This window comes from Protomyctophum bolini, assembly GCF_963924005.1.
Source record: "Protomyctophum bolini genome assembly, chromosome: 1".
Classification (NCBI taxonomy): domain Eukaryota; kingdom Metazoa; phylum Chordata; class Actinopteri; order Myctophiformes; family Myctophidae; genus Protomyctophum; species Protomyctophum bolini.
Window position 1 is genome coordinate 15,215,310 of NC_137862.1, and position 25,313 is coordinate 15,240,622.

Consider the following 25,313-nt stretch of genomic DNA (forward strand, 5'->3'; position numbering starts at 1 on the left):
GAAATGTAGAAAATACTCATACCTGACAGGAAATACATTTCTTCACACATTTATGTGGCAGTGTCACATAAAGAACTACTCAATGCAAGATCCACCCAGTGTGTTGTCTAACCTCAATGTGTAGTCATGGTATCAGCCACAAGTGTCCTCAAGTGTTGAAAAATGTCCATATGATGTGCATTTGGTTTATGTTAATTTACCGTGGTCCGAGGTGGAAAGCCTGGTGACGCGAGGTTAACTCAAGCCTTTCAACTAGTTTAAACCGACGCCAGTGCACCAACCAGCTATGTGTCCGTCTGCAATGAAGAAATACTCTGTTTTAATACAAGTAAAAGTCAGGAATTCAAAATGTACTTCGTGAGTAAATAAAGTATTGGCATCAAAATGTACTTGATGCCAAAAGTAGAAAGTACTCAAAGCGTTGAGTTTGTAGATTGGCTATTTTCAAATGGACGAAAGTGGTTAATGTATTTTTTGTAATAATCAAAATCGACAAAGTAACTAATAACGTTTTCAAATAACTGTAATGGAGGAAATTGGAAATACTCAAGTAAAGTACAAATAGGCCTACTTCAACATTTTACTTAAGTAAACCTAATGCAATTAGTACATCTAAATGTAATTAGTTACTTTCCACCACTGGTAGAATGACAGAAGGGTGGGTTGATGAGACAAGGCAGTACAGGGAGACTTTGGCTCTGTATTTATAGCGCTGCCCATGCAGGTCATACGACATGATGACGTACACACAGACATAACGTACTGTACTGTATACGCTCTGCTCCGTCCAGCCAACTAAGTACCGACTCCTCCTCTTCTCACTGCCTCCCTCCCCCCTCTTCATCCCCTCCCTCCCCCTCTTACCGCCTCTTCCTCCCCTCACTCCCCCCCTCTCACCTTCTTCCTCTCCTCACTCCCCCCCTCTCACCTTCTTCCTCTCCTCACTCCCCCCCTCTCACCTTCTTCCTCTCCTCCAACCTCTTCCTCCCCTCCCTCCCTCCATCACCCTCTCTCCCCCCCCTCCCTCTCCCTCCCCCTCTCTCACCCTCTTCCTCCCCTCCCTCCCCCTCTCCCTCCATCACCCTCTCTCCCCCTCTCCCTCCCCTCCCTCTCCCTCCCCCTCTCTCACCCTCTTCCTCCCCTCCCTCCCCCTCTTCCTCCCCTCCCTCCCCCCCCTCTTCCTCCCCTCCCTCCATCCCCCTCCCCTCCCTCCCTCTTCCTCCCCCTCTTCCTCCCCTCCCTCCCCCTCTCTCACCCTCTTCCTCCCCTCCCTCCCCCTCTCTCCGCCTCTTTCCCCATCACTCTCTTTCTCTCCTCCCTCCCCCTCTCCCCCCACCTTCCTCCCCTCCCTCCCCTCTCTTCCGAATCAATCTACAAGCTCACAACGCGTCACACTGTGACACGTCACATTGTGACCTCGGCTATTTTCAGAGCGCAACCAAACATAAAATGACTTGTCTTTTAGTTCTCCTGGAACATTTTAATCTAGTTTTTATTTGTTGATGAAATTGTCAGTATATTTAGTCTTAGTCAGCTTAGTTTTAATTGAGTTTTTGTGGTGAACATTTGTCGTCATAGTTTTAGTCAACGGAATCAGCACTGCCTCTATCCCACCGTATACAGTTCTCTCTGCCTCCCTCTCCTGCCACCTTCTTTCTCTCACACATCCCAGATCCCACCATCACTCCCGGTGTCTCTCTCTCTCTCCTCCTCCCCCCTTTATCTTTCTCTGTCCCTCCATCCCGCCTCGCACCACAGCTTTGTATTATCTCTCCCTCACTTTGTCAATCTCCCTCTCTCCCTCACTCTGATTGCCATCCTCCTCTCTCTGCCTCATCATCACTCCCTCCGTCTGTGATGAAAGAGTTCTGAATGAAGTAGAACCGAGAGGAGTGTGTGTGTGTGTGTGTGTGTGTGTGTGTAGGGGGGGGGGGGGTGCAGTGGGAGGTGGGTTGTCCCCCTTATAAGTAGGAGCAAGCTCTGGGCTTCCACGTAGATCAACAAGACACCACGTAAGACAGAGAGAGTCGAGATAGGGAGAGAGAGAGAGTGAGAGAGAGGGAGGGAGGCAAGGACACGTATACTTGCTCATAGGCTCAGAAACCTGCTCTCACACACACACACACACACACAAACACACACGCATAAGCACACACACACACACACACACACACACACACACACACACACACACACAGTCACACACACATACACAAAGAGAGAGGCAAGGACTGCACACTCTCTCTCTACCACCTTCAGGGATCCTATACTCCCGGCAAGCACCTTTTCACCAACACAGGTAAGGCCATATTGATGGATGGATGGATGGATGGACAAACAGACAGAGGCTTTGTATGTTATAACCAGTCACATGTCAGTTTGACTCCTGACATGTTTGAATGTAAACCTGTTTCATATCAAGGTCCATCATTTATTTGGCATTTGAGCCACGGACCACCTTTTTGAAGAGATGTTTTACGTCTCAGACCCAAAGCGAGGGATATTTGTTGTCGTTGGATACGATTTTGTGCATTTTGAACTTTGATCAAAATGACAATTCTTCTACATTCTCAAATTGTGTAGAATATTTGTAAATAAAGTAATAGAGATGTTTAACAATAATTCAACTCTTGAAAACCAGACCAAATAATGTAACGCTCTTGAGAGTTATATTGATCTATAAGGGTCCATTTGGTTATCAACTCTCCATCATTTAGCTGGGGACCACCTGGAACCCAGCTGGTGGTCCCTGGACCACCGGTTGAGAACCACTGCCATACCAGTTTGAGCCCTGACATGTGTGAATGGAAGGCAAAGGTTTTGTATGTTGTTTGTTTGTTGTTGCTTTGGTTTGATTTGGTTTAGGTCAGTATGGTCCATGCAAAAATGGAATTGAGTGTGTTTTGCACTGAGATTTGTTCAAACTGATCATCTTGGAATCGGAATCGACGGGACAATTATTTAAAAATGTTCTATACTGTATACTGTAAGCCTAATTTAAAATGGTTGAACCTTGACAGGAGAGCGTTGTATGAGTCAGAGATATCCTGCTGTGAGGTATGGAAAACTCAAGTGGAATAAAACTATTTAACAGAATCAAAAGGCAAAACAACATACAATTTTTTTTGCTTTCAGTTGTTATTCACATTTATGGAATGTTAATATGTTGACTGGTTGCAGTCTGTCATGCTGAACTCTTAATTGTCTAGTTAAACGGAAAAGACCTCTGGGGATTTTCAGCACTGTACTGACTAAGCGCTCTAATAGACTCTAATAGTTCTTGGCTTGACTGTTCCGTTCTTGGCTTAATTATGATCCTTGATGACTATTTATGTATTTGATTTATTACCATGTGTTGTTCTTTCTTACTGTAAGTCGCTCTGGATAAAGAGCGTCTGCTTAATGTCTAAATTGTAAATTGTCTAATACATCCCTATACCCTGCATGAACCCTCAGTCCTACTGCAGCGGTGCAGTACGTTGGTCAGACAAATGACAACCCACCTCATCTCCTAACCTATAACCACAACCGCAAGCACGGGAGCAGACGCTATAGTCCGACATGCCTCTAATGCCCTGTCTGAATGACATGCGGTCCCCCTACTGCAGAGGTCCTGTACGGAACTGAAATAAAAGGTTCTGAAACTCACATAAAACTCACATTTTACGCAATTCATCATAAAACAGAGTGTGAAATATGATTGTCTGGACAGATGTCCTAACTGTGATGTTATTTGTAATAATGTATTACACCAAAATGTATTTTTTATTTAACTAATTAATTTAACTTTGACATTAAATTAACACTATTTTAATTTGTAGAAGGCTACTAAGAGTATATCTTGATGTTGGCTGTATATTACACTACTGCTGTAGTGTATGTTGTTACCAATCACCGGTAATTAAACCGTGAATGTGTGGCATTAGAACCTTCTAACAAAATGGACAGATTTAAAATGATCACATCATCCACGACCCAATCCAACTTCTACGACCTTAGATCAGAGGAGAAGAGCCGTTTAAATTATTACTAAGTGGAGGAAAATAATCAAACTAATCTTTTATTTAGTTAAACAAGAGAATGAAATATGATTGACCTGAAGCAAGGCCTACTTGTAACCAAATCACGTCATGTTAACAGTGAATCTACAGTAACATATAGCTACTCCTATTGTATATGGTTCCATATGAAACCTTTTAAAGGAGGACAATTTTTTCCCCATTCCATGCAGAATTAATCTTTTGTTTTGTAAGAAAGGAAGACTGTGTAGTTACTAGTTGCTCAACTGGAAAAAGACACATAAGTCTCTCTGATCATTCTAATTAGAAGCCCATTGATTTTGTGTTCCATAGAATCAATGAAGAGCAGAGACCAGGCTATTATTTTCTATAAATACCTCACCCCAAGGTTAATAGGCTTGTTAAAAGCATTTGGAAGACAGCAGACAATTAAGTAGCACATTAAGCAGCTGTGGTATTTTTTTAAGGCTTCTTTGGAATGATTCTGAAGAAGACTTTTTAGTCAAAATGTTAATCAATAGCTTTGACTGGGAGCACTGTAAGCCTTTTAGTTTGCCGACTTATTTTTATTATTATTATTTTATTTTTTATTTAGCTGGACCTGCACCTATCTTCAAGTGGATGTGCCACTTCTATTTTGTATTTTCCTTTATGTCATCATGAGTACAATATTCACCTTAAAGGTCCTTAGGTCCATTAGCCCACTGTAATGGTGAGAAGCAGTGTACCGTACGTGTGTGCGTGCGCACGTGCGTGTACGTGTGCCTCTGTGTGTATATGTAAGTATTTTATCATGCTGGAGGTAATTTGGGTGAGTGCAGGTCAGTTAATCAGAGTGGGCCTTCTCCATATAGGTCTCTTCTCAACAGAGGGTTATTTTTAGGAGAGAGGCTCTCCCCTGAAGATAACCCAGTCAATATATTGACTGTAATTTGTTAAGTTTCCTTCTTTCTTTCTTTTCTTCTAAGGAGTACGCCGACAACCGATTTCACCTATGACCCATGATGAAATACCACAAGTCAGAGTAGGAGAGACCCTCAGAGGAGGGCCTGTTCCCACTAGGAAGAGGAGGAGGAAGCTCCTCTGAAGGTGGTCTACTCTATACAGCCTCAGGGGACAGCTAAGTGTTGACCATGTGGTCGGCAGTCTGCTCAAGCTCGGGATGCGTACTAAGATTAGACCCGCCAACAGACCGACATGCGGAACCAATGGTCGCACTACCGCTCGAACTGTGCTGCGCCCGTGCTTGCGCTTATGTTTAGGTTAGGGTAGATAGGTTGTCGATGTCAGACTAATGACTGTCTCGCATGCTGCGCTAGCTGTCTGCCAGGCGATTCAGAGACGATGTGCAGCAGCCAACGCCAGTACGCATGTGGTTAATTCAGAAGGGTCCATTGCCGGCGTGATACAGTAGGTCTACTCTTCTCCCTCAATACCGTCTTTTGGGTCCCAAATGTGGTTACACGTGTCTGCTCCCCTTCATGACAGAAATTGATTTAGCTGCATAAAAAGCACAGCACGTGGTCTTTACTGTACATGATGACTTTATGGCTTATCTGTGACGGCTTATGGCTTTACAGTTATGTTTGTTTATTTATTTTTATAAAAAGAAAAACAGAAAAACAAGAATGAAAAACAGTAGGGTGTCCGGGTTGCTCAGCCTCTCAGTAGCTCACATGTAAGATGCATATGATGCATAGTTGATAGTTCACATCTGAATCATCGCAATCTGCCCTTTCTGCTCGTTCCCCGTCTGCCTTCCAGATTTTGCAGACCTTGAGTAGGGGCCAACCTGGCCTGGCGGGGATCTGTGCTCCCAGCGAGGTGCGCACTTTTCTAGTTATTACTGTTGTTGCTGCTGCTGTGCATCTCTCTCTCTCTCTCTCTCTCTCTCTCTCTCATTGGCCAATTTAGAAAATCTTGCAGCACCATATGCATTTAGGCTATTAAAAAATGAAAAGCCTATATCAAAAGGGACTGTTACAAAAAGCTGGTGCCAGTAGGTCTACAAAACAATCACATCAAGTCAGACTGCTTAGCAGTAAACGGACAATCAGTCAGCCAAAGGCTGCCCTGAAACTCTTCATTTTAACATGCCTTATAGCGGAACAAAACAAAACACTAAAGACAAGAATAGGGTAACTTTTGGGCACCAGCATTCAGACCACACACTCACCACCTCCATGGACAGTGTCTAGCATTCAGACCACACACTCACCACCTCCATGGACAGTGTCTAGCATTCAGACCACACACTCACCACCTCCATGGACAGTGTGTAACACACTGCCAGTGAGCACAGGTGCTAACACTTGTTTAAATAGTAGAGGGCCAGGCAGATGATTGGTCCCACACATGGCAACAGGTAGACTGAAAGCTGATATCAGTGTTCCACTCTCCAACCATGAATGCATAGGCATATAGATAAGTATTATTTCATACAGAAGGATGGTCTTCCTGCTTTCTTTGTCGCACCTCCAACGGTGCCATGGAGGACTATGCATGGCAGGGGCGTCCTCTTCCCTGAGCCAAGCCTAAGCCTGACCGCATACCATATATATATATAATATAAAAGATATAATTATATTACATTATTATCTTAACATAATAGCATTATGTAACAGTGTGTATAGTCATTAGGCCGGAACCACCAAACCGGAATTGCCCAAAATAATTCCCTGCGATCAAGGGCATCATCATTTTAGGGCCTACCCAATAAAAGCCTTGCTGCGTATGAAGCAGACAAGTTTATTCAAGCACTTCTTGGAATAGTTTGTTTTACATCTATCTTTAATTCCAACTCGTATGAGACTAAAAACAAACAGGGGGGACCAAAACAAAGCGACACCGAAAAAAATGGAACCAGCAGAGGTTGTTTTTTTGTTGTTAATTTCTCTCATGCGGTCTCTAGACCACACAGGCCATTTTGGAACACAGACCAGGCTTTCCTTAGAGGTGGAAAGTCGCGGTGACGCGAGGTTAGCTCCATGGTAATTACCTTCTCAATGGAGCAGCTGAATGGAGTCCAGGAAGCCGTCAATATTCTCACCTGTATTCCTCCACTCTGTACATTAGAGGTTAGCGGGTCACTGTTCCCTGGGGTGGACAGAGTTAGCAGCTGTCTTAAAGGAAAGAAACAAGACAGGCGTTAATCCTAGGGACAATGGTCATGATGCAATAGGGTCGTCACCTGTCTTTTTGTGGGTGTTAGGATTAAATAGAACACAGATGAGTTGAATTCAATAAGCTACTTCCACCTGTTTTCATGTCAAACCACAAATTGACGTAATCGATCATTACATGAATGTAATGATGGGTTGCACATCTTTCAAAGTCATGATAGCGAAGTAGGGACATTTTGTGTGTGTGTCCACCACTGTGGATAAAAAAGAAAATAAATGTGACCTGTCTGAAGTGAGTGCAATAAACTCTTCCCATCATGCACTCTTCCCATCATGCACCTGTGCACAGTGTGAAGCTCAACAGCGGCACTTTGTCTCCTGTTGGTACCCTAAACATACATACATAGAGACAGACATTGCTGGGCATCGGAGTGGCTGCACCCTATGGTTGCACCAATCAAAAATGTACTTGAGTACTGTGCTTAAGTAAATATTTTGAGTATCTGTATTTCTAAGGTTTTTGCCTCATAGAAAACAGTATAGAAAAGCTGTGTTATGGTGGTAAACACTTTCTAGTTTGTTTGTTTATTACTGTTGTGTTTTCATGCAGGTATGTCCCAATGTCTGATATTATCTGGCACTTGAAAGCCAATGAGAAACCAGTATTTGGCCATGATGGTATAAACAAATTCAGTCCAGCGCATGGCGGCATGGCCAGAGGAACAGCCATGATTGGTCAATGAGCCATATGTGCCGCTAGTGCCGATGGTTCCTCAAGCTCAATTTAACTGCAGTATTTGAGGCTGACAGGAAGTATAAGGCTGCCCAGGGGACTCCCTCAGCGACAGAGAGAGATTACAACCGCATGACTCAGAATGTCTGGTGGCCTGCATGTCTGGGGAAATGGAGCGAAAGAAGAAAAATAAATTGGTGAAATGCCCTCTTTTCCCCCTCCATTATTTTTATGGCAGCTTTAGATTACACAGAATGACATTAAATTAATGATGATTTATGTTCAGATTCCATTGAACATATATGGCACGCTGTGCAATTCAGTCAGATATATTTGGTAGACCGCAGTGTGTAAATTCCGTACTCGCCTCGAAAGGTAACCGGCATTTGTTTTAATTGTCACATTTTAGATAGGATTGGAAGACTTGATACGGAGCTCCGGAGTGATAGCCCGACACTCAGCCTGAATTTTCATTTCGTTTCTCACGGCAGCCGTATCTGGGATAGAGACACACGGGGACTACAAATTTCACGCACCCAAATGAGACAGCGGCCCCACTTCTGGTCCGTTAGAACGGTGTACTGCAGGCCAGCCCATAGAAGTCCATTGAAACTGTAGTTAGCCTACTTTTAAAATAATACGAACTGAACTGAAGACAATATTGATTTGATTTGGTTTCCAAATGTATGAAGTGTCAACATATTGGACGTAAAAAAGACAAAAACATTTTAATACTGGTCATTAAGCTACATATATAGACAGAAGTAATTACAGCGGGTCAGGTTTGCATGTTTGGAATTGTAACAGCTGAAATCAAATCAATAATATATCCTGATATTAACTTGCAGGCCACATTTAGTGATGGTGGGGGGCGCATGTGGCCCCCGGGCCGCCAGTTGTCCATGTATGATCTAATAGCTCTATGATGTACACACTGGGGCTGAAGTGGGTAATGCATGTTTTGTAATAATAATTAAAATCTACAAAGTAACTAGTAACTAAAGTTTTCAAATAATTTTAGTGCAGCAAAAGCTAAATATTCGCCTCTGAGATTTAGGCTAGCTAGTGGATTAGAAGTAAACGTATTGAAATGTGGAAATACTCCAGTAAAGTAAAAGTAGCTCAAAAGTAGGCTACAGTACTTGAGTAAATGTACTTATAGTGACATTCCACCACTGCTTTTCAACATGTGACTGGCACGCTCAACTCAGGAGAGGTCAGTGGTGACGTGAACACAAGGAACTTGAAGTCGCTGACTCTCTCTCTCTGCATCAGAATTACTCTGATAGTACGTTCTGGTGGATGACAATCCAAAAATAGCCAATATTGTGATTACTTATTTTGAATTAAACATAAGCTTTCATAAAATAAAGGGGGGGGGGGGGAAGCTACAATCGAATGCATGCAGAACACCACTCTGACCAATCATGTGTGAATAATCCGGCTTTAAGTCAAGCTCCCTCTTTGGAACAATTTATCTCACATTCCCAGTCCTCAATGAATTAAAAGAATAAAAATAAAAAAATAAAACAGTGTTGAAAAAAAGCTACTAAAGAGAATAATGGTTACGAGTGATAACAGTGTAAAAGTTGCTTTGGACTGCTTGGAGTGAGTTTTGTGTGATTGATTGATTGATTGAACATTTTATTCACGGTATGCAGAATGGGTACATTTAAAAAACAAGTCAATTCAAAAACTGTTACTGTGGACGACACCATGATTAAGCATTACAGTTAATACGACATTTAGAGACGTACAAATATACACTTCTATAAAAAAGAAACAGGAAAATGTCATATAAAGGAAGTAAAAAGGGGAAAGGGGGGTGGGGGGTGGGATCGTGGGACAGTTTCGAAATGCAGCCGTCCGTAAGTGCCCTCTGAGAGCGGTTTTGAAGGAGTCAAGGGTGAAGGGATGTTAAGAATGTCAACATCAAGACATGTCTTAACGGCTGTTGGTAGGGCATCTGCGTTGCACATGGTTTGTTGATCTCCCTCTGGTTTTGTGGAAAAAAACACTTTTTTATCTGGAGAGGAACTGGTTAGACATACCATTGGTCCGATATCTCAAACCCTCACCCTAACCCTAACATACCACGGGGCAGCACACCTAAACCTAACCTTAACCCTCTCCCAAACCTTAACGCACCCCTCACCAACCTTAATCCAGTCGTTTTAACGCACCCCTCACCAACCTTAATCCAGCCGGACCAATACTATGTCTAACCAATGCTATGTCTAACCAAAGCTTTTCAGCAAAAGGAGCATTCCTTTTCCCTTATCACAAAGAGGACTTTGATTATAAATCTAACTGGACTCTGTCTCGCGTCTTCATCTGAGCTGCCTCAGCACATCAGCGGTGCTCAATGATTTAATTAACCGGTTTATTTAGTGGTTAATCACTTCATTAAGCAAAGTAATTGGGTCATCCAGGACCCCTGGAGAGTGCCCTCTGAGAGCGGTTTTGAAGGAGTCAAGGGTGAAGGGATGTTAAGAATGTCAACATCAAGACATGTCTTAACGGCTGTTGGTAGGGCATCTGCGTTGAACATGGTTTGTTGATCTCCCTCTGGTTTTGTGGGTGTGGACTTCGTTGACATGCATGGTCGATGAAACCTTGTACAAGGGCTCCTGTTAGGGTCTTCAAGGTGTTTTTGTTGACCAGTGTCGGGATTCTGTACAGGAATCTTGTTCTGTGGTTGACTTTATTGATTACGTTGGTGCCGGTGGCCATCTTATCACCTGAAAGATTTGCAGTGTCCTGTTCACCTCCACCATCTGTTCTCTCCCCTCCAGGTAGGATTGCATCCAGCTCACTGATGTACTATCAAAACCAATTACGGTGTCAAAAGCCTTGGAGGTCCAGCATGACCAGGCATGGATTGCCTGGTTCTTCTCAGGTTTTAGCAGGGAGCAGTTGTTCTCAAAAACGAAGAGGAACTGGTTAGACATACCATTGGTCGGATATCTCAAACCCTCACCCTAACATACCACGGGACAGCACACCTAAACCTAACCTTAACCCTCTCCCAAACCTTAACGCACCCCTCACCAACCTTAATCCAGCCGGACGAATACTATGTCTAACCAATGCTATGTCTAACCAAAGCTTTTCAGCAAAAGGAGCATTCCTTTGTCTCTGTCTCGCGAATTCATCTGAGCTGCCTCAGCACATTAGTGGTGCTCAATGATTTAATTAACCGGTTTATTTAGTGGTTAATCACTTCATTAAGCAAAGTAATTGGGTCATCCAGGACCCCTGGAGAGAAGCTGACAGACATCATGATGGGTCGAGGGCGATATATGAATGATGCTTTCACAGATGTTAACTGTTACCATACAATTTTAATGTATTTGTACTTTACTTGAGCATTTCCAATTTCCAATACTTTTACTTCTACTCCACTACATCTCAGAGGCAAATATTGTACTTTTACTTCACTACATTTATGTTAGTTACTATTGTAGGGACAATATGCCTTTCTTTCTATAATCATTCACCAGAGATATACGGTTTGACGTGCTCACACTTTGGGACTTGGGCGTCTTGTTGTTGTTTACTCACTTGTTGTATAGTTGTTTGTCGATGGCGATTGATCACTGCAAGGTTGGTATTATTGGTAGGAGTTTGCGTTGTGTGAGTGTATGGTTCAAAATAAACGGGGGCAAACAAAAACAAGCACAGGCTCCAGACAAACTAAATAAAGGTCTCAAAAAACAGACTAGCGCAGGGTTCGATAACAAATAATAAAGTAGGCTACTTTTCTTTCTTTCTCTTTCTTTCTTTCCTTTCTTTCTCTAACTGCGCTGTTTGTGCGTTGCGTGCAAGCTGTTGAAAATCTGTATCTCTACTGGCGTCTTTCTTTCTACAGCTGTGAGCCTGTGGCTTAATTAAAGGGAACCATGGTGCCATTTCTCAAGGCAACCAGTGGGGGCGCCATTTGGTCAAATCAAATAAGATGGCTCCTACAACTATAGTTGCTTTGATTATTATTACAAAACATACATTAACCAATTCAGCCCTATATACATTTCAACAAGCTCACAATGGGTCTCAATGTGGCACATTGTGAGCTTGTAGATCTGCTATTTTAAAATCTTTGTATACATTTGAAACTTGAAATGGGACATTCTGCATACATAGCGAGAATTTTCTACATTTTGATGCCAATACTTTTGCAGTATTGTTACTTTTTCCAACACGGGTTAGGCTTAATTGTGATGACAGGGGACATTATAATAATATGGCATTATCTGAGAAAATAGTTTTTGAATAAATAGCCCAAACTTGTAGAAATAATCCAATCCAATCAACAGACCAAATGGAATATGATATGATTATTCATCCCTTTTGACAGGGAGGGAAGGGAACTGAAGGACATTTTTCAGCCTTTTTCTTTTGCAAGAAAGCATGTGGGTACGAGGTTTGTTTTTCCAGGTCTTCTATGCTGGTTCTGGATATGCAGACTAGTTTTTTTTCTATTAGCTATGTTACGGTATGAGAATGTGTTGAACCCAAAATGCAGAGTCACGACTAACAAACAGCGGAGTAGTGTTCAAACACTAATTTATTACTTAAATGCAGAACAAAGGCAGGCCAACAAAAAGGCAGAGGATAAGCAATCCCAAAAATGCACACAACAAAAATAGGTACGAGCAAATTACCAGGGGGATTCAAGGCAGGGTCCAGAGGAACCGAGACACAGGCAAGAGCTCCAGGGTAGACATCATAACAACAGTGTAGAAAGACAATGTTCTGACAGTCTGTGTTTGTGAAGAGTCCAGTTATATAGGGAGCAGGTAATGGGCAAAGTGTTCACAGGTGGGCTGACGAGGCAGTTGGAGACAGGTGAGTGAAGGGACTGAGTGAGTGGGAAGGAAAGTGGGAGTGGCCAGGGCTGACATGGTCTGTGGGGAGACAGACCCTAACAGTACCCCCCCCTCAAGGGACGGATACCAGACGTCCAACAACATCGACGAGGGATGAGCAGGGCGGGTGGAGGGGGGCCTGGAGGAGGGAAAACTGAGGCAGAGGTCAGGTGGGCGGCCAGGACGACGGCCAGGGGCAATTCTGGTGACCTCAGGGGGACGTCCAGGAGGATGGGGGGCGGTAGAACGAGCACCATCGGGGGGACGGCCAGGGCGCTGGGATGAGGCAGCGGAGGTGTCATCTGGGGGACGGCCAGGACGCTGGGATGAGGCAGCGGAGGTGTCATCTGGGGGACGGCCAGGACGCTGGGATGAGGCAGCGGAGGTGTCATCTGGGGGACGGCCAGGACGCTGGGATGAGGCAGAGGACCGTGGAAGCGGAGCCGGGGATGCTGCAGGCGCTGGACGTGATGCTGCGGGTGACGCCAGGGGTGCTGCAGGCGGAGCAACAGGAGATGCTGCAGGCTCTGGAGGGAGGGCTGCAGACTCAGAAGACGGGACCCCAGAGGCGAGCTGCAGCGGCGTGGCCTCAGAGGCGGGCTGCAGCGGCGGGGCCTCGGAGGCGAGCTGCAGCGGCGGGGCCTCGGAGGTGAGCTGCAGCGGCGGGGCCTCGGAGGCGAGCTGCAGCGGCGTGGCCTCGGAGGCGAGCTGCAGCGGCGGGGCCTCAGAGGCGAGCTGCAGCGGCGGGGCCTCGGAGGCGAGCTGCAGCGGCGTGGCCTCGGAGGCGAGCTGCAGCGGCGGGGCCTCGGAGGCGAGCTGCAGCGGCGGGGCCTCAGAGGCGAGCTGTAGCGGCGGAGCCTCGAAAAACGCTGCAGATGACGGGACCGCAGAGGAATCTGCAGGCGGAGGCGACGCCGGGAATGCTGCAGGCTGAGGCGAAGCTGCAGGCGGGACTGCAGGCGAAGGAGGAGCTGCAGGTGGAACTGCAGGTGGAGGAGGCAGAGCTGCAGGTGGGACTGCAGACGGAGCTGCAGGTGGGACTGCAGGTGGAGGCGGAGCTGCAGGTGGAACTGCAGACGGAGGCGGAGCTGCAGGCGGGACTGCAGGCGGAGGTGCGGGCAGGCTGAGCTGCGGAGAGCCGGGCAGCAGAGAGCCAGGCGGCGGAGAGCCGGACGGCGGAGTACCGGGCGGCGGAGTGCCGGGCGGCGGAGAGCCGGACGGCGGAGAGCCGGACGGCGGAGTGCCGGGCGGCGGAGTGCCGGGCGGCCGAGAGCCGGGCGGCGGAGTGCCGGGCGGCGGAGTGCCGGGCGGCGGAGTGCCGGGCGGCGGAGTGCCGGGCGGCGGAGTGCCGGGCGGCGGAGAGCCGGGCGGCGGAGAGCCGGGCGGCGGAGAGCCGGGCGGCGGCGTGATGGGAGGCGGGAAAACAGAGGAGACTGGAGTGACGGCCTCCTGGGGACCAGGAAACAAAGCACCACGGCTCTGCCATCTGAAGAAAGCCAAATACTTGGCAAATACACAGTCACCCCTCCACTCTTTATGAAGGGACTCTAGGAAGTCGGAGTCTTCATAAAACACCTCCCTAGTTACACCAAAATCCTTCCAGGTAAAGGGTAAGCAGGGCTGTTGAACAGGCTGGGAAGGAGGGTGGATGCTGGGCAACATGTTGCTCTTGACGCCGGGCAGCGGGGTGCTGGGCAGGCTGGGCGGCAGAGGTTCCTGGTGGTGTCGGCGGCCACGCCTACTCCCAGCAGGCCCACGGTTCCCCCCCCTGTCAGGACAGGCGGGCTGGATGGGCTTGGTGGCTGGGAGACCCAGGGAGACACCCCCCCGCCTGTTGACACAACGGGGACCCCCCCGAGCCAGACGGGTGCCATAAAAGGGGCTTTGCTCATCGCAGAAAAAATAATCCATATCCTTCTGCCGGTTAGCATCAGGGTTTTGAACATGACGTGGATCAGAAAATGATTCAATTTTTGCCTGTCTGTAAAAATAGGTAGGCAAGTCAACATATTGAACCTTCTGCTGGTCGGAAACAGGGTTGGTGGGCTGCAGGCTCACCACTCCAAGCCTTACAGACCGGGGTGCTGGCTGCGAAGCAATAGGCAATGAGCTGGTGTCTAAAAAGCCTTTAAGCCTCCCCTGCACTACATCCAGGTGGGGAACAAAATGGCTGACCCAGGGCCTCTCCTTGAACCACTGCTGCTGAATAGATATTTCCACATGGATCTGAGCACGCAGCTTAGGGGCAGAGACCATGAAACGATCAACCAAAATGTCAAAGTCCACCACCCTTTGGTGAAAAAGCCTTAACTCTGCTGGGTTCATCTTTGGTCAGAACATTCTGTTACGGTATGAGAATGTGTTGAACCCAAAATGCAGAGTCACGACTAACAAACAGCGGAGTAGTGTTCAAACACTAATTTATTACTTAAATGCAGAACAAAGGCAGGCCAACAAAAAGGCAGAGGATAAGCAATCCCAAAAATGCACACAACAAAAATAGGTACGAGCAAATTACCAGGGGGATTCAAGGCAGGGTCCAGAGGAACCGAGACACAGGCAAGAGCTCCAGGGTAGACATCATAACAACAGTGTAGAAAGACAATGTTCTGACAGTCTGTGTTTGTGAAGAGTCCAGTTATATAGGGAGCAGGTAATGGGCAAAGTGTTCACAGGTGGGCTGACGAGGCAGTTGGAGACAGGTGAGTGAAGGGACTGAGTGAGTGGGAAGGAAAGTGGGAGTGGCCAGGGCTGACATGGTCTGTGGGGAGACAGACCCTAACAAGCTACTGTAAATTGAATCAGTGTTCATTTAGTTGACTAAGACTAAAAGAGTAAAGACTAAGATTTTGATATTTAGTCGACTAAGACTGTCTAGAGTCTAGACAGTCTTAGTCGACTAAATATCAAAATCTAGACTCTAGACTAAGACTAAACAATTGCAGATGACTAAAATAGGACTAATACTAAATGGTTATTGAAAAGGCAGAAAACTGTTAGGATTTAGAAGACTATTTTTCCTTGTATGGGCCTCAGGTCCTAATGGGTTAAAACAGTCCATCTAAACAGATCTTAGTGACTGCATGCCATGAGTTAAGAAGAAAGTATTTCATGTCATACTTCACAGTTACATCTGATTTATCTCTCCATTCAGCCCGTCTCTGTTAAGTCTCTAATGAGCTGCATTATCTCTTGCCACGATCTCTCTTAACTTAATAAAGCTGCTTTTATAAAAGCACTCAGACCGCAACAATGCTGCTCCTACAGTTTCCCTCCACTTCACCCTCATCCTGCAGAATAGTATTATAACTGTTTCCCATATGCTATTACAGAACCACAGCATTAAATAGGAAAATCACTCAGGCTGTTAGTGATTATTATGTGGCTGCTGGTCTTTTGTTCGGTGGCCGGAGGTCTGCTAAACAGACGTGCCGGGAGAGAGAAGCAAAGCTTGGCCATAGATATAAAAGTGCATTTATTACTAAGGAAGAATCATTTCATGGCTTGTGGTTTTAACAATGCACAATCTATGTAAAACGCCTTGGATAAATGCACCATTTACCTTTTACAATTTAACAATCAAAAGGACATTAAAAGATGCCATGCGCACGTACGTATGTATGAGAGCTTGTCATCAGTGTTTTATTATAATTCTGTTCTTTATCAGAATGCAAATACATAAATTCATACACTCATAGGCTTTAAAGGATTTGCTTTGTGAAAGAACGACCCAACATTAGATGATTAATAAGGAGAATCACTTCAGTTTCAGTGGTGGTGTTGTTGTTGGTCATACTGTAACAAAGTGTCTGAAATATTATCTTAATTCTTAGAAGGCAAGACATACCTTTTATTCATGCTTAGATGCAGCTGATGAGCCTGTTCCTACAGCCTTCATAGACAAAGTAGACCAGGGGTTTTCAATCCATCAAGGTCCATTATGTATTCAGCATTTGAGCCACGGTCCACAATTTGATGAGATTTAGCCTGTCAGACCAAATACCAGATATTTATAGTTGGATTAGCTGTATTGATGATGTGGTACATTAATTAGGAGAAATAACACAGGTCACGTGTTGATCAAAATAGCAATTCTTCTACATTCTTTAATTGTGTAGACTTCTTGTAAATTAATTAATGCAGATGTTTAACAACAATGGAGAGCGTAAAATAAAAATTGCTTTCATGTTACGCTCTCAAAGTTAAAGATCTACCTGGGTCTATTTGGTTCCCGGAACACTGGTGGAGAACCACTGTCATACTGCAATGGAAACAGTTTTTCACAAATAAAGACAAAAACATAACATCTGCTGAGAAGCAGTGAGGTAGATGATCCATTTACCTTAATCTGATGATGCACAAACTGTAAGTACGTTATGTTGATGAATGTGCCTTCTCGTGTGCATATCTATAAAAGGATACACAGCCAGAAGACACACACACACACACGCAGTAAAATCCACAGTATTCATTTAACTCTGAGAAATGTTACATGCACATTTGGTTCGTGCCGTGCTGAGCTTGTAGATCTCTCTCTCTCTCTCTCTCGTTTTGCATATATATATAAACCATTTTTAACTCAAATCTTTGCTTTGTCCCTGGCAAGAGATGGGGGTTGGCGCCGGCACATGTTCTGTGTTCTGTCTGTGTTTGATTGCCACCTCAATGCTTTTCCAATGGGAGTCACATGGTTTGACCAAACATTTGTGTTTGATGGGGGGGGGCAGCAATCAGCAATCAGTTATCAGACTGGTAGTGTCACAGTCATATTCATATCTTATAATTGAGTGGTGCAACCACTCCAAGGAACCGTCTATGTGTTCACCTATGTGTCTATGTGTTGGTTAATGAGCACCAGTATATGACTATTAGTAACAGTAGGGGCGCTGTTTGCCAGAAACAGAGAGAGGGATAGAGCTGCACTGTTGCCTGCTAATGAGAGAGAGAGAGAGAGAGAGAGGGGGGGGGGGGGGGGGGGAGTTGCACCACTCAGTTCACACGGGTGTGATTTCTTATTTAGTTTTCATCTGTGAAAAAAAGATAGTCGACGGACAGAAATCAGTCTGTCGGCGAAATTTCTTACATATTATATGCTTTACTACACTAAATCTTTGATCAAAGTTGTGGGCTGGCTGTTGAAAGAAATCTGTCAACCATGTTGCGAGCTGTTGAAATCATGTCTGTGTACGGAGCAGTGCCCATGGCTTCAGGAGGAGTGATGATAACGTTTACAGGATACAAGATAAACCAGTCAAATAGGAAGTGATGAGACTAAACAAAAACAGCAGACAATATTGGAACTGAAACACTGCAAAATTGAATCTTAGAAATGGGTTGTAAGGGGGAAAAAAATGTTGACTGGAAGGAATTGCAATTAAATCGCAATCATCCAAATTAATTACAATTTCAGGGACATAATGAAATGTAAAGTGACATTTCAGTGCAATTAGCAAAAGGTACCACAACGACCACCTATTCTCTCACCGAACCTAAGTAGCCTATGATTGTGCGTGCGTGCCGTGCGTGCGAGCGAGCATGATAGTGTGCGCGCTTGGCAGGATGCATGCTTACGGGTGAATGTGTGTGAGTGAGAATGGGTGTTTATGTATATTATGCATAATAATTGTGCTATGACACACAGTGACTCTGTCAGTGTGCCTGTTTCATGCTGGAGGCGTTAATTCAGGCACCAATTAAGAGAACAAATGGGCTTGTTTAATGAGACGAAAACATTGCTTGTGTTTTTGACATATTCCCAAGACCCATATTCTATGCTCCAAGGTCAAACGATTTCCCACTCCTATACTCCAACTTTTCTTCACGACTTTCTCCATCTATCTCACTTAACGTTGTTCAGTGGTTGGCTGACAAAATTACATCTTTTCAAATGATACAGTAAAAGTACAGTTAAATATTGTGTAGGATTAGGAATTTGAATCCATTCAATTTCCAAAATTTTAAGTCCGCACACAGCTCCTCTCCACACAGACATTTTACAGGTTCACAACGTTTGGGTCATTGTTGGCCTTCGTTAGGTGATGAACACTGTTATTATCTATGTCCAGCACCACCAGCAAGGGACTGGACTGGATGAGTGCAACCTATACCTATTTTAACAGAAGATGAAGCCTTAAAGGGACACTTCACCCTTTTTGCAAAAAAATATATGTTAATGACGTTTAGAAGCTTTAGATCACTTTCCTGGGGGTATTTATGTGTGTAATATGTGGTTTTAGATATTTTAGATTGTAGCAGTGAGCCTGTTGTCTCTGATGTCATGGACACTGGTCTCACTACCTTCCTGGACTACAATTCCCATAATTATTTGGTGCACTGCTCCTCCTTGTGGATAGGGGGGAGAGCTGTCTTACTGAGACAACATGTAGTCCAGGAAGGAAGTGAGCCCAGTGTCCATGACATCAGAGACAACAGGCTCACTGCTACAATCTAAAATATCTAAAACCACATATTACACACATAAATACCCCCAGGAAAGTGATCTAAAGCTTCTAAACGTCATTAACATATATTTTTTTGCAAAAAGGGTGAAGTGTCCCTTTAAGGGCCTTGCGAACGGGGAGCAATAAAACGCGCCTATAGTTAATTTTCAACGAGACCTGTGTTTTTGCTCGGAGAAGTCACGGTATGACAACACAAGCATATTTACGTGAGCGCGGTCCCGTGCATTTGTTGCATGGGACCGTTTTTTTTTTGCACCCATCTTCAACAGACCTGGAGGAGACCTGTGTTGATCCATGCAACAACGCCTGCGTTCCTCGCTTCACGTTTGCAAGGCCCTTTAGGCCTATTCAAACTCCAGTTTGAGGTGATAAGGCGACACCATGGTGGTTGGGAAAACTACAACACGACGTCACGCCGCAGTGATAAGCGACTTACCGCTCACCCGTACACATCTTTCTGTTTTTACTGACCACTGTTTCGGTGGTCACCGTATCACCTAAAACTATAGTATGAATAGGCCTTTATCCCATAACCATTATATCACCTAAGGATGGCTCGATGGCTCGAGCAATTGACCACCCTATTCTGTGTTGCAGACTGTGGCACCATGAAGAGTCCTCTGCTGCCTGTGTTCCTGCTGTGGCTGTGTGTGCCGGCGGGACACTGTGGCGACTGCCAGGCCGACTGCCTCTCCTGCAGCAGGACTCCACTATTTCATGTAAGGACCCCACAAATTATTTATTTGGCCAGTGACCCCCATCTCAAAATATGTTGTTCCAGGGACCCCAGAGAAGCAAATATTTGAGTTAAAAATGTTCGCTCTGAAAGAATATATATTCCAAATTTGCCCGACATTTTCACGATTTAAAACAAATAGCAGACCTACAAGTCGGAGCTTGCAGATCTGCTATTTTTCAATAGCTAAAGAATAACACGTACAGACACAGCTGTGACAACCAAATCGTCAATTTTCAATTAAGTCTGATTTGATATAATTGGATGGAGTCTACACAATTAGAATGCTACAAATTGCACTAGGTGTCACATGGACAGACCGCATCAGAAATGTGAACCTCTATGCCTATGGGGACCTAGCACGGGTCACGGACAAAGTCAGAGAGAGAAGGATGAGGCTTTGCAGGGCACTGCGTCAGGCACCCAGAACTTGAGGCAGGTAAATTGACCCTATGTGGGAGCCAACCCAGGGCAAAGCCAGGAGGGGAAAGAAGCGTACCACCTATGCAGACGTGCTGCGGCGCGACAGCTTGGCTGACAACACTGAAGAGCTCAAGAACCTGATGTTGGATAGGAAATTGTGGAGGGCAGCGATCCAGGAATCCCAAGTTGGTGGTGGCTAGATCTCACTCTCGCAGCAACTACTAACTGATCATAATTATGTAATAATATGAAATGACTACCAAGTCTTTCTCATATTAATGCAAACACATGAACCCTTTTATGTTTAATAATGACAGGCAGGGACAGTGCATCTTTCTTACGATGCACTGTCCCTTTAAAAGGGAAACAATTACTGGTCAATATAGAGATCTAATGGGCCAAGGGACATAGTTAGTTTGGTTTGATGTGGTATCTCTGATTTCATTAGAACTTAATGTAATGGACCCTGCAAACACACACATGCTCCCTGTCGCACACTGACTCCTCTCTCTCTCTCTCTCTCTCTCTCTCTCTATTCACTCAGTCATACTCAGTCATTCTCTCTCTCTCTCTCTCTCTCTCCTCCATGTGGTCTTTTTAGATTTGATGATTGAATAACAAACCAAGAAGGCTCTCATACTGCATGCTTCCCTCCATTTCACCCTCCTCATTCATTCATGTGACCCCTACATCTCTGCTCCTCCTCTCTATCAATGACTCCTTCAACACCACCACTACCTTCCTCTTCTGCTCCCCTCCTCTTATTGTCCCCCCCCCCCCCCTTTGTGATTCACCCTTATTGCCCTCTCAGCATTTGGACTTTTAATTTGCATTGGCTAATTGAATCCCCAGGATAAATAGTGTGCGTGCGTGGTGCGTGCAATTGCGCATGTACATCCGATTCCCATCTCCAGGGTTTCCTCTCTGACCAAGTCAAGGAAATTTAACTCATGTCTGTCATAGTAACATCTAAACCTAAACTTTTTCATCAGAGCCCTGCTTTGTTTAGAAAACCTTTTGAGACAGACTATGGTGGAGAGACAGGACATGATGGCAGAAAGCAAAGGATGTACCATTACTTAACACATTTATTGCCCAGGGTTATTTAATCCATTAATAAAATGTGCCCAGCGATATCACAGAGCACTTTTACAGACGGACTGGATGTTGTTCCGGATGTGGCTGTAGCAGTGTAGCCCAGAGTAGCCCAGAGTAATCTAGTAAGAGAGTAATGACACTCCCGTTGACTCTCATTGTAACAATGGAATGCGGAAGTGCTCATTCTATCTCAATGGAATAGTTCCAGCCATAGGAGCAATATTTGGAACTATCGCCCATAGGCACCCGCTTTACGAGATCAAAGCGTGATCAAAGCGTGTTACCACTCTCTTACTACATTACTCTGGTGTAGCCAAACCACTCTAGAGGCGATCGACAACAATGGGAGGTCTAACACATAACCTGTTAACCTATTAGGCGGGATGATTTAGATCGCAAGTTATTAACGTTTTAAGATTTTCGTTGTCGTCGCGACGATCGCGGCTAAACAGGGGGGAACATTTTCGATGATGTCTCACTGTTGCGCAACATCGAGGATTGCGCAACAAGCGCTCCTAGGCTGTGGAGCGATGCGACCGGTTTTGATATCATTAATCTCCGTCGTTTTTTATCAATCTCTCGGGCACCAGACCGTAGGCTACTAAGTACGCGGACAGACATCTCCGTCCTGGGCCCTTTAAATAACTTAAAAACATAAAACTGTATTACAACACATAGATAGCATCTTTCACCTTAATCCAATTCACTTTAATCATCTTCAGCAAATGGACCTTGACCATACATTAATTTGTTTTGGTGACATTGTTGCGGTCACACAAACGCAGAGGGAGTGACGTTCGGCTATCTTGTGCTGAAAGTGGGTGGTGCAGAATGTGATACATAGATGTATGTTCTGGTTTGTAGTCCTCTCGAGTGAGAAGTCTAAGACTAAGAAAACTACAGACAATGGCGGCCAAGTTGAGTCAACCACACATACTTGTCTGCTATTGGATGAAGCCCAGTCAAAGTCCACTAAAGTTTAACTCCACACAGAGCAGAATTATGCGAATTTGCTTCACCATGGGAGGTACACCCCTTTGTAATCATACATTGGAGGCAAATGTTCAAATTGTTCATGTTAGACTGCCGGGACAACAGGTGAATTAAATGATATAAAACCATTGGGGCATCTTTAGGGCCAGATGTGGCACTGAACTACTACATCATCAAGGACCTGTGAAAACTGTAAATGATAACTTGTCTCTTGTCTCCTCCCGTGTAAGGTGTGTCTCATCGAGTGCGAGAGCAACATTTCCCCGACCTTCACGTGGGACGTCTGTCGCGAGACCTCCGAGCTGCCTCCCCCCTCCATCGGCGTCTACGCAGAGCACGCCGCACTGAAGAAGAGAGCCCAGGAGGAAGTGGACGCCATTCTGCCAGAAGGGGAAGAGGACGCGGAGCTAAACCCCTTCACCCTGCAGAGATTCGACCACATCAGCCGGGCTCTGGGATTGGATGAGAGGGGCTTGGGGAGTCGAAAAGTCCAGCTGGACTCAGCCTACAAGTCCCTGAATGCCCTATCAGCTCTGCAGGAGGAGGAGGACGAAGAGGGAAATGAGATGGAGGGGGAACAGCAGGACGACGAAGCAGCAGGCCTGAACGTGTCCAAACGGTTCGGCGGGTTCCTGAAAGGGAGACACGGCTACAAGAAGCTGGTCTCCCCGGCGGGGCGCTCCTTCCAGAAGCGCTACGGCGGCTTCATCGGTGTGAGGAAGTCGGCACGCAAGTGGAATAACCAGAAGCGATTCAGCGAGTTCCTGAAGCAATACCTGGGCATGAGCACCCGCGCCACCGAGTTCAGCAGCATGTCAGAGCAGGACCTCACCCAGCAGAACGAGGTTTAGCGGACCACACCCCCTTAGCTTCAGCCCCCAAAACTATGCCCTGCAATTTAATTTAATTCCCTTAGTTTGCATTCTGATTGGCTTTCTATAAACAGATGCACAGCTCCACTCACATGTAACTACAACTAAATGTAACTATAAGTAGTATCCAACCTTGAGGTCCCTGAAAACACACTATAAAATCATGACCAGAATTTATATCTGAGACTCAATGGAGTACTCGCCTCCCATGAAATAAGGATCGACTGCAAGCCTTTTGATTCTATTAGGATAGGATAGATAAACGATTATTGGACCCTGAGGGGATCGCCTTCATTTTAACTGGCAGATCGGGGCGGTGGTTTTTAAAAATGACATCCGGGCGGGGATGGCATGCCTCCAGGGTCCATGTTGGTTGGGGTCCAGCTAACCTCACCTCACCAGGCTTTCCACCAGCTCTTAGGAAAGCCTGGTCTCTGTTTCAAAAGTCTGTATGATCCTGTCGGGAGCGGATGATATCGACAGGCAGGAACAACAGGTGGCAACTTCCCTTCCCCTCAAACTGATTTTTCTCAATAAAAGCTCTCTCTCTAGACTGTAGCTTTTATTGAGAAAAATCGGTTTGAGGGGAAAGGAAGTTGCCGCCTGTTGTTCCTGCCTGTCGACTACAAAACAATACTACAACATGATGTAACGATATCATCCGCTCCCGACAGGATCATATACCCTAAATGAAATGGTGCCCAGGCTAGGGTCCAGCATGACTTTGGTCCCAAGGCCCCAGCTAAATAAAACTTTTCGTTTCAACTTGTCATCTCACTTGCGGAATTAGCACTATGAGAGAAGAATGTGCTCTGCTCTGCTGTGTGTGCTATGTCATAACTGGTTGTCAGCAGGCCATGTCTTGGAGGGCTCTCCATTCTACAATGGAGAATAACAAAATGGGTACAAGAAATGCTTTCAGGCCATTGCACCATCACACTCTTTATTATACTGCCCTCTTGTGGCTAAGGGAAGTAACACAATCTCAGCCTCCCCCATTATAAATTCGGCCTAGGTTATTCAGTAACATTTGTTTAGTTTAAACCTCTCCTCCAATCTGGTCTAAAGTAAAAGACTCTAGTATTCATGCTTGTATAATTATGCAGATCTACTGTTGTATCTAAATAAGTGACCACTGGTTCATGCTTGGCTCTGGAGCACAGATGCCAACAGCATACTGTGTAAGAAAGCCTATGTACAAAGCAGTTATGTTTGTTTGTTTGTTTGCTTGTTCGTTCATTATCTTTAAAAAAAGAAACAAAGAAACTGAATAATAATAACCGTGTGAATTGATTTGTTGGTCAGTATTAAAAAAAACTGTAAATAGCTGAATTTGAAATGTAATAAAGATAGTTTAATATTTCCCCTGTGGCTTGTCATGCAACAATGATTCTGTGTCATGAGTTTTGTTCACATTCATTCTTTCTTATAGCTTTTGTTCAAACAGGCAAGAAAGTTTAAAAAAAGGTGGAATGTGCAGCCAGGGAGTTCACTTTGATTTGTTTGCCAGCCACAGATAGTGGAGTGCACAAATAACCAGCCACATACAAACTGTAGCCATTTGCCTGGAGATAAATAGCCACCTTTCCATCTAATGATGTATTCTTACAGTATGTATACAACCTGGCCAGTTGCTCTAGAGCAGGGGTCTTCCAACATTTGTCATGCCAAGGACCCCTTAACTCAGATCTCCCGTGTGAAAGTCCAACATCTTAACCACTAGACCAAAGATTGCAGATTAACCTTTTTCAGAGATTTCATAGATAGCTTCATAAGACTTTAAAATAGAAACTATTGTCCACCACTGGCAGTAAGGTTACTTATGATCCATCCTTGATGACTATTGCTATGTATTTGATGTATTACCATGTGTTGTTCTTGCTTAGCCTGATGTAAATCGCTCTGGATTAAGAGCATCTGCTAAATGCCTAAATCGTAAAAATAGAACATTGTAAGTGTACATTTCAAATAGCAAAAATGGACATAAG

At 45.0% G+C, this 25,313-nt stretch overlaps 1 protein-coding gene across 1 annotated transcript; it reads left to right on the forward strand.

The window, feature by feature from the left end:
- The first annotated feature begins 2,007 nt into the window (after positions 1-2,007).
- On the forward strand, positions 2,008-24,685 carry pnoca (prepronociceptin a). The gene is made up of 3 exons (XM_080763325.1): positions 2,008-2,299; positions 19,801-19,922; positions 22,684-24,685. The coding sequence occupies exons 2-3, from the start codon at positions 19,812-19,814 to the stop codon at positions 23,302-23,304; spliced, it is 732 nt and encodes a 243-aa protein (XP_080619451.1). The 5' UTR covers positions 2,008-2,299; positions 19,801-19,811; the 3' UTR covers positions 23,305-24,685.
- The last annotated feature ends 628 nt before the right edge of the window (positions 24,686-25,313 follow it).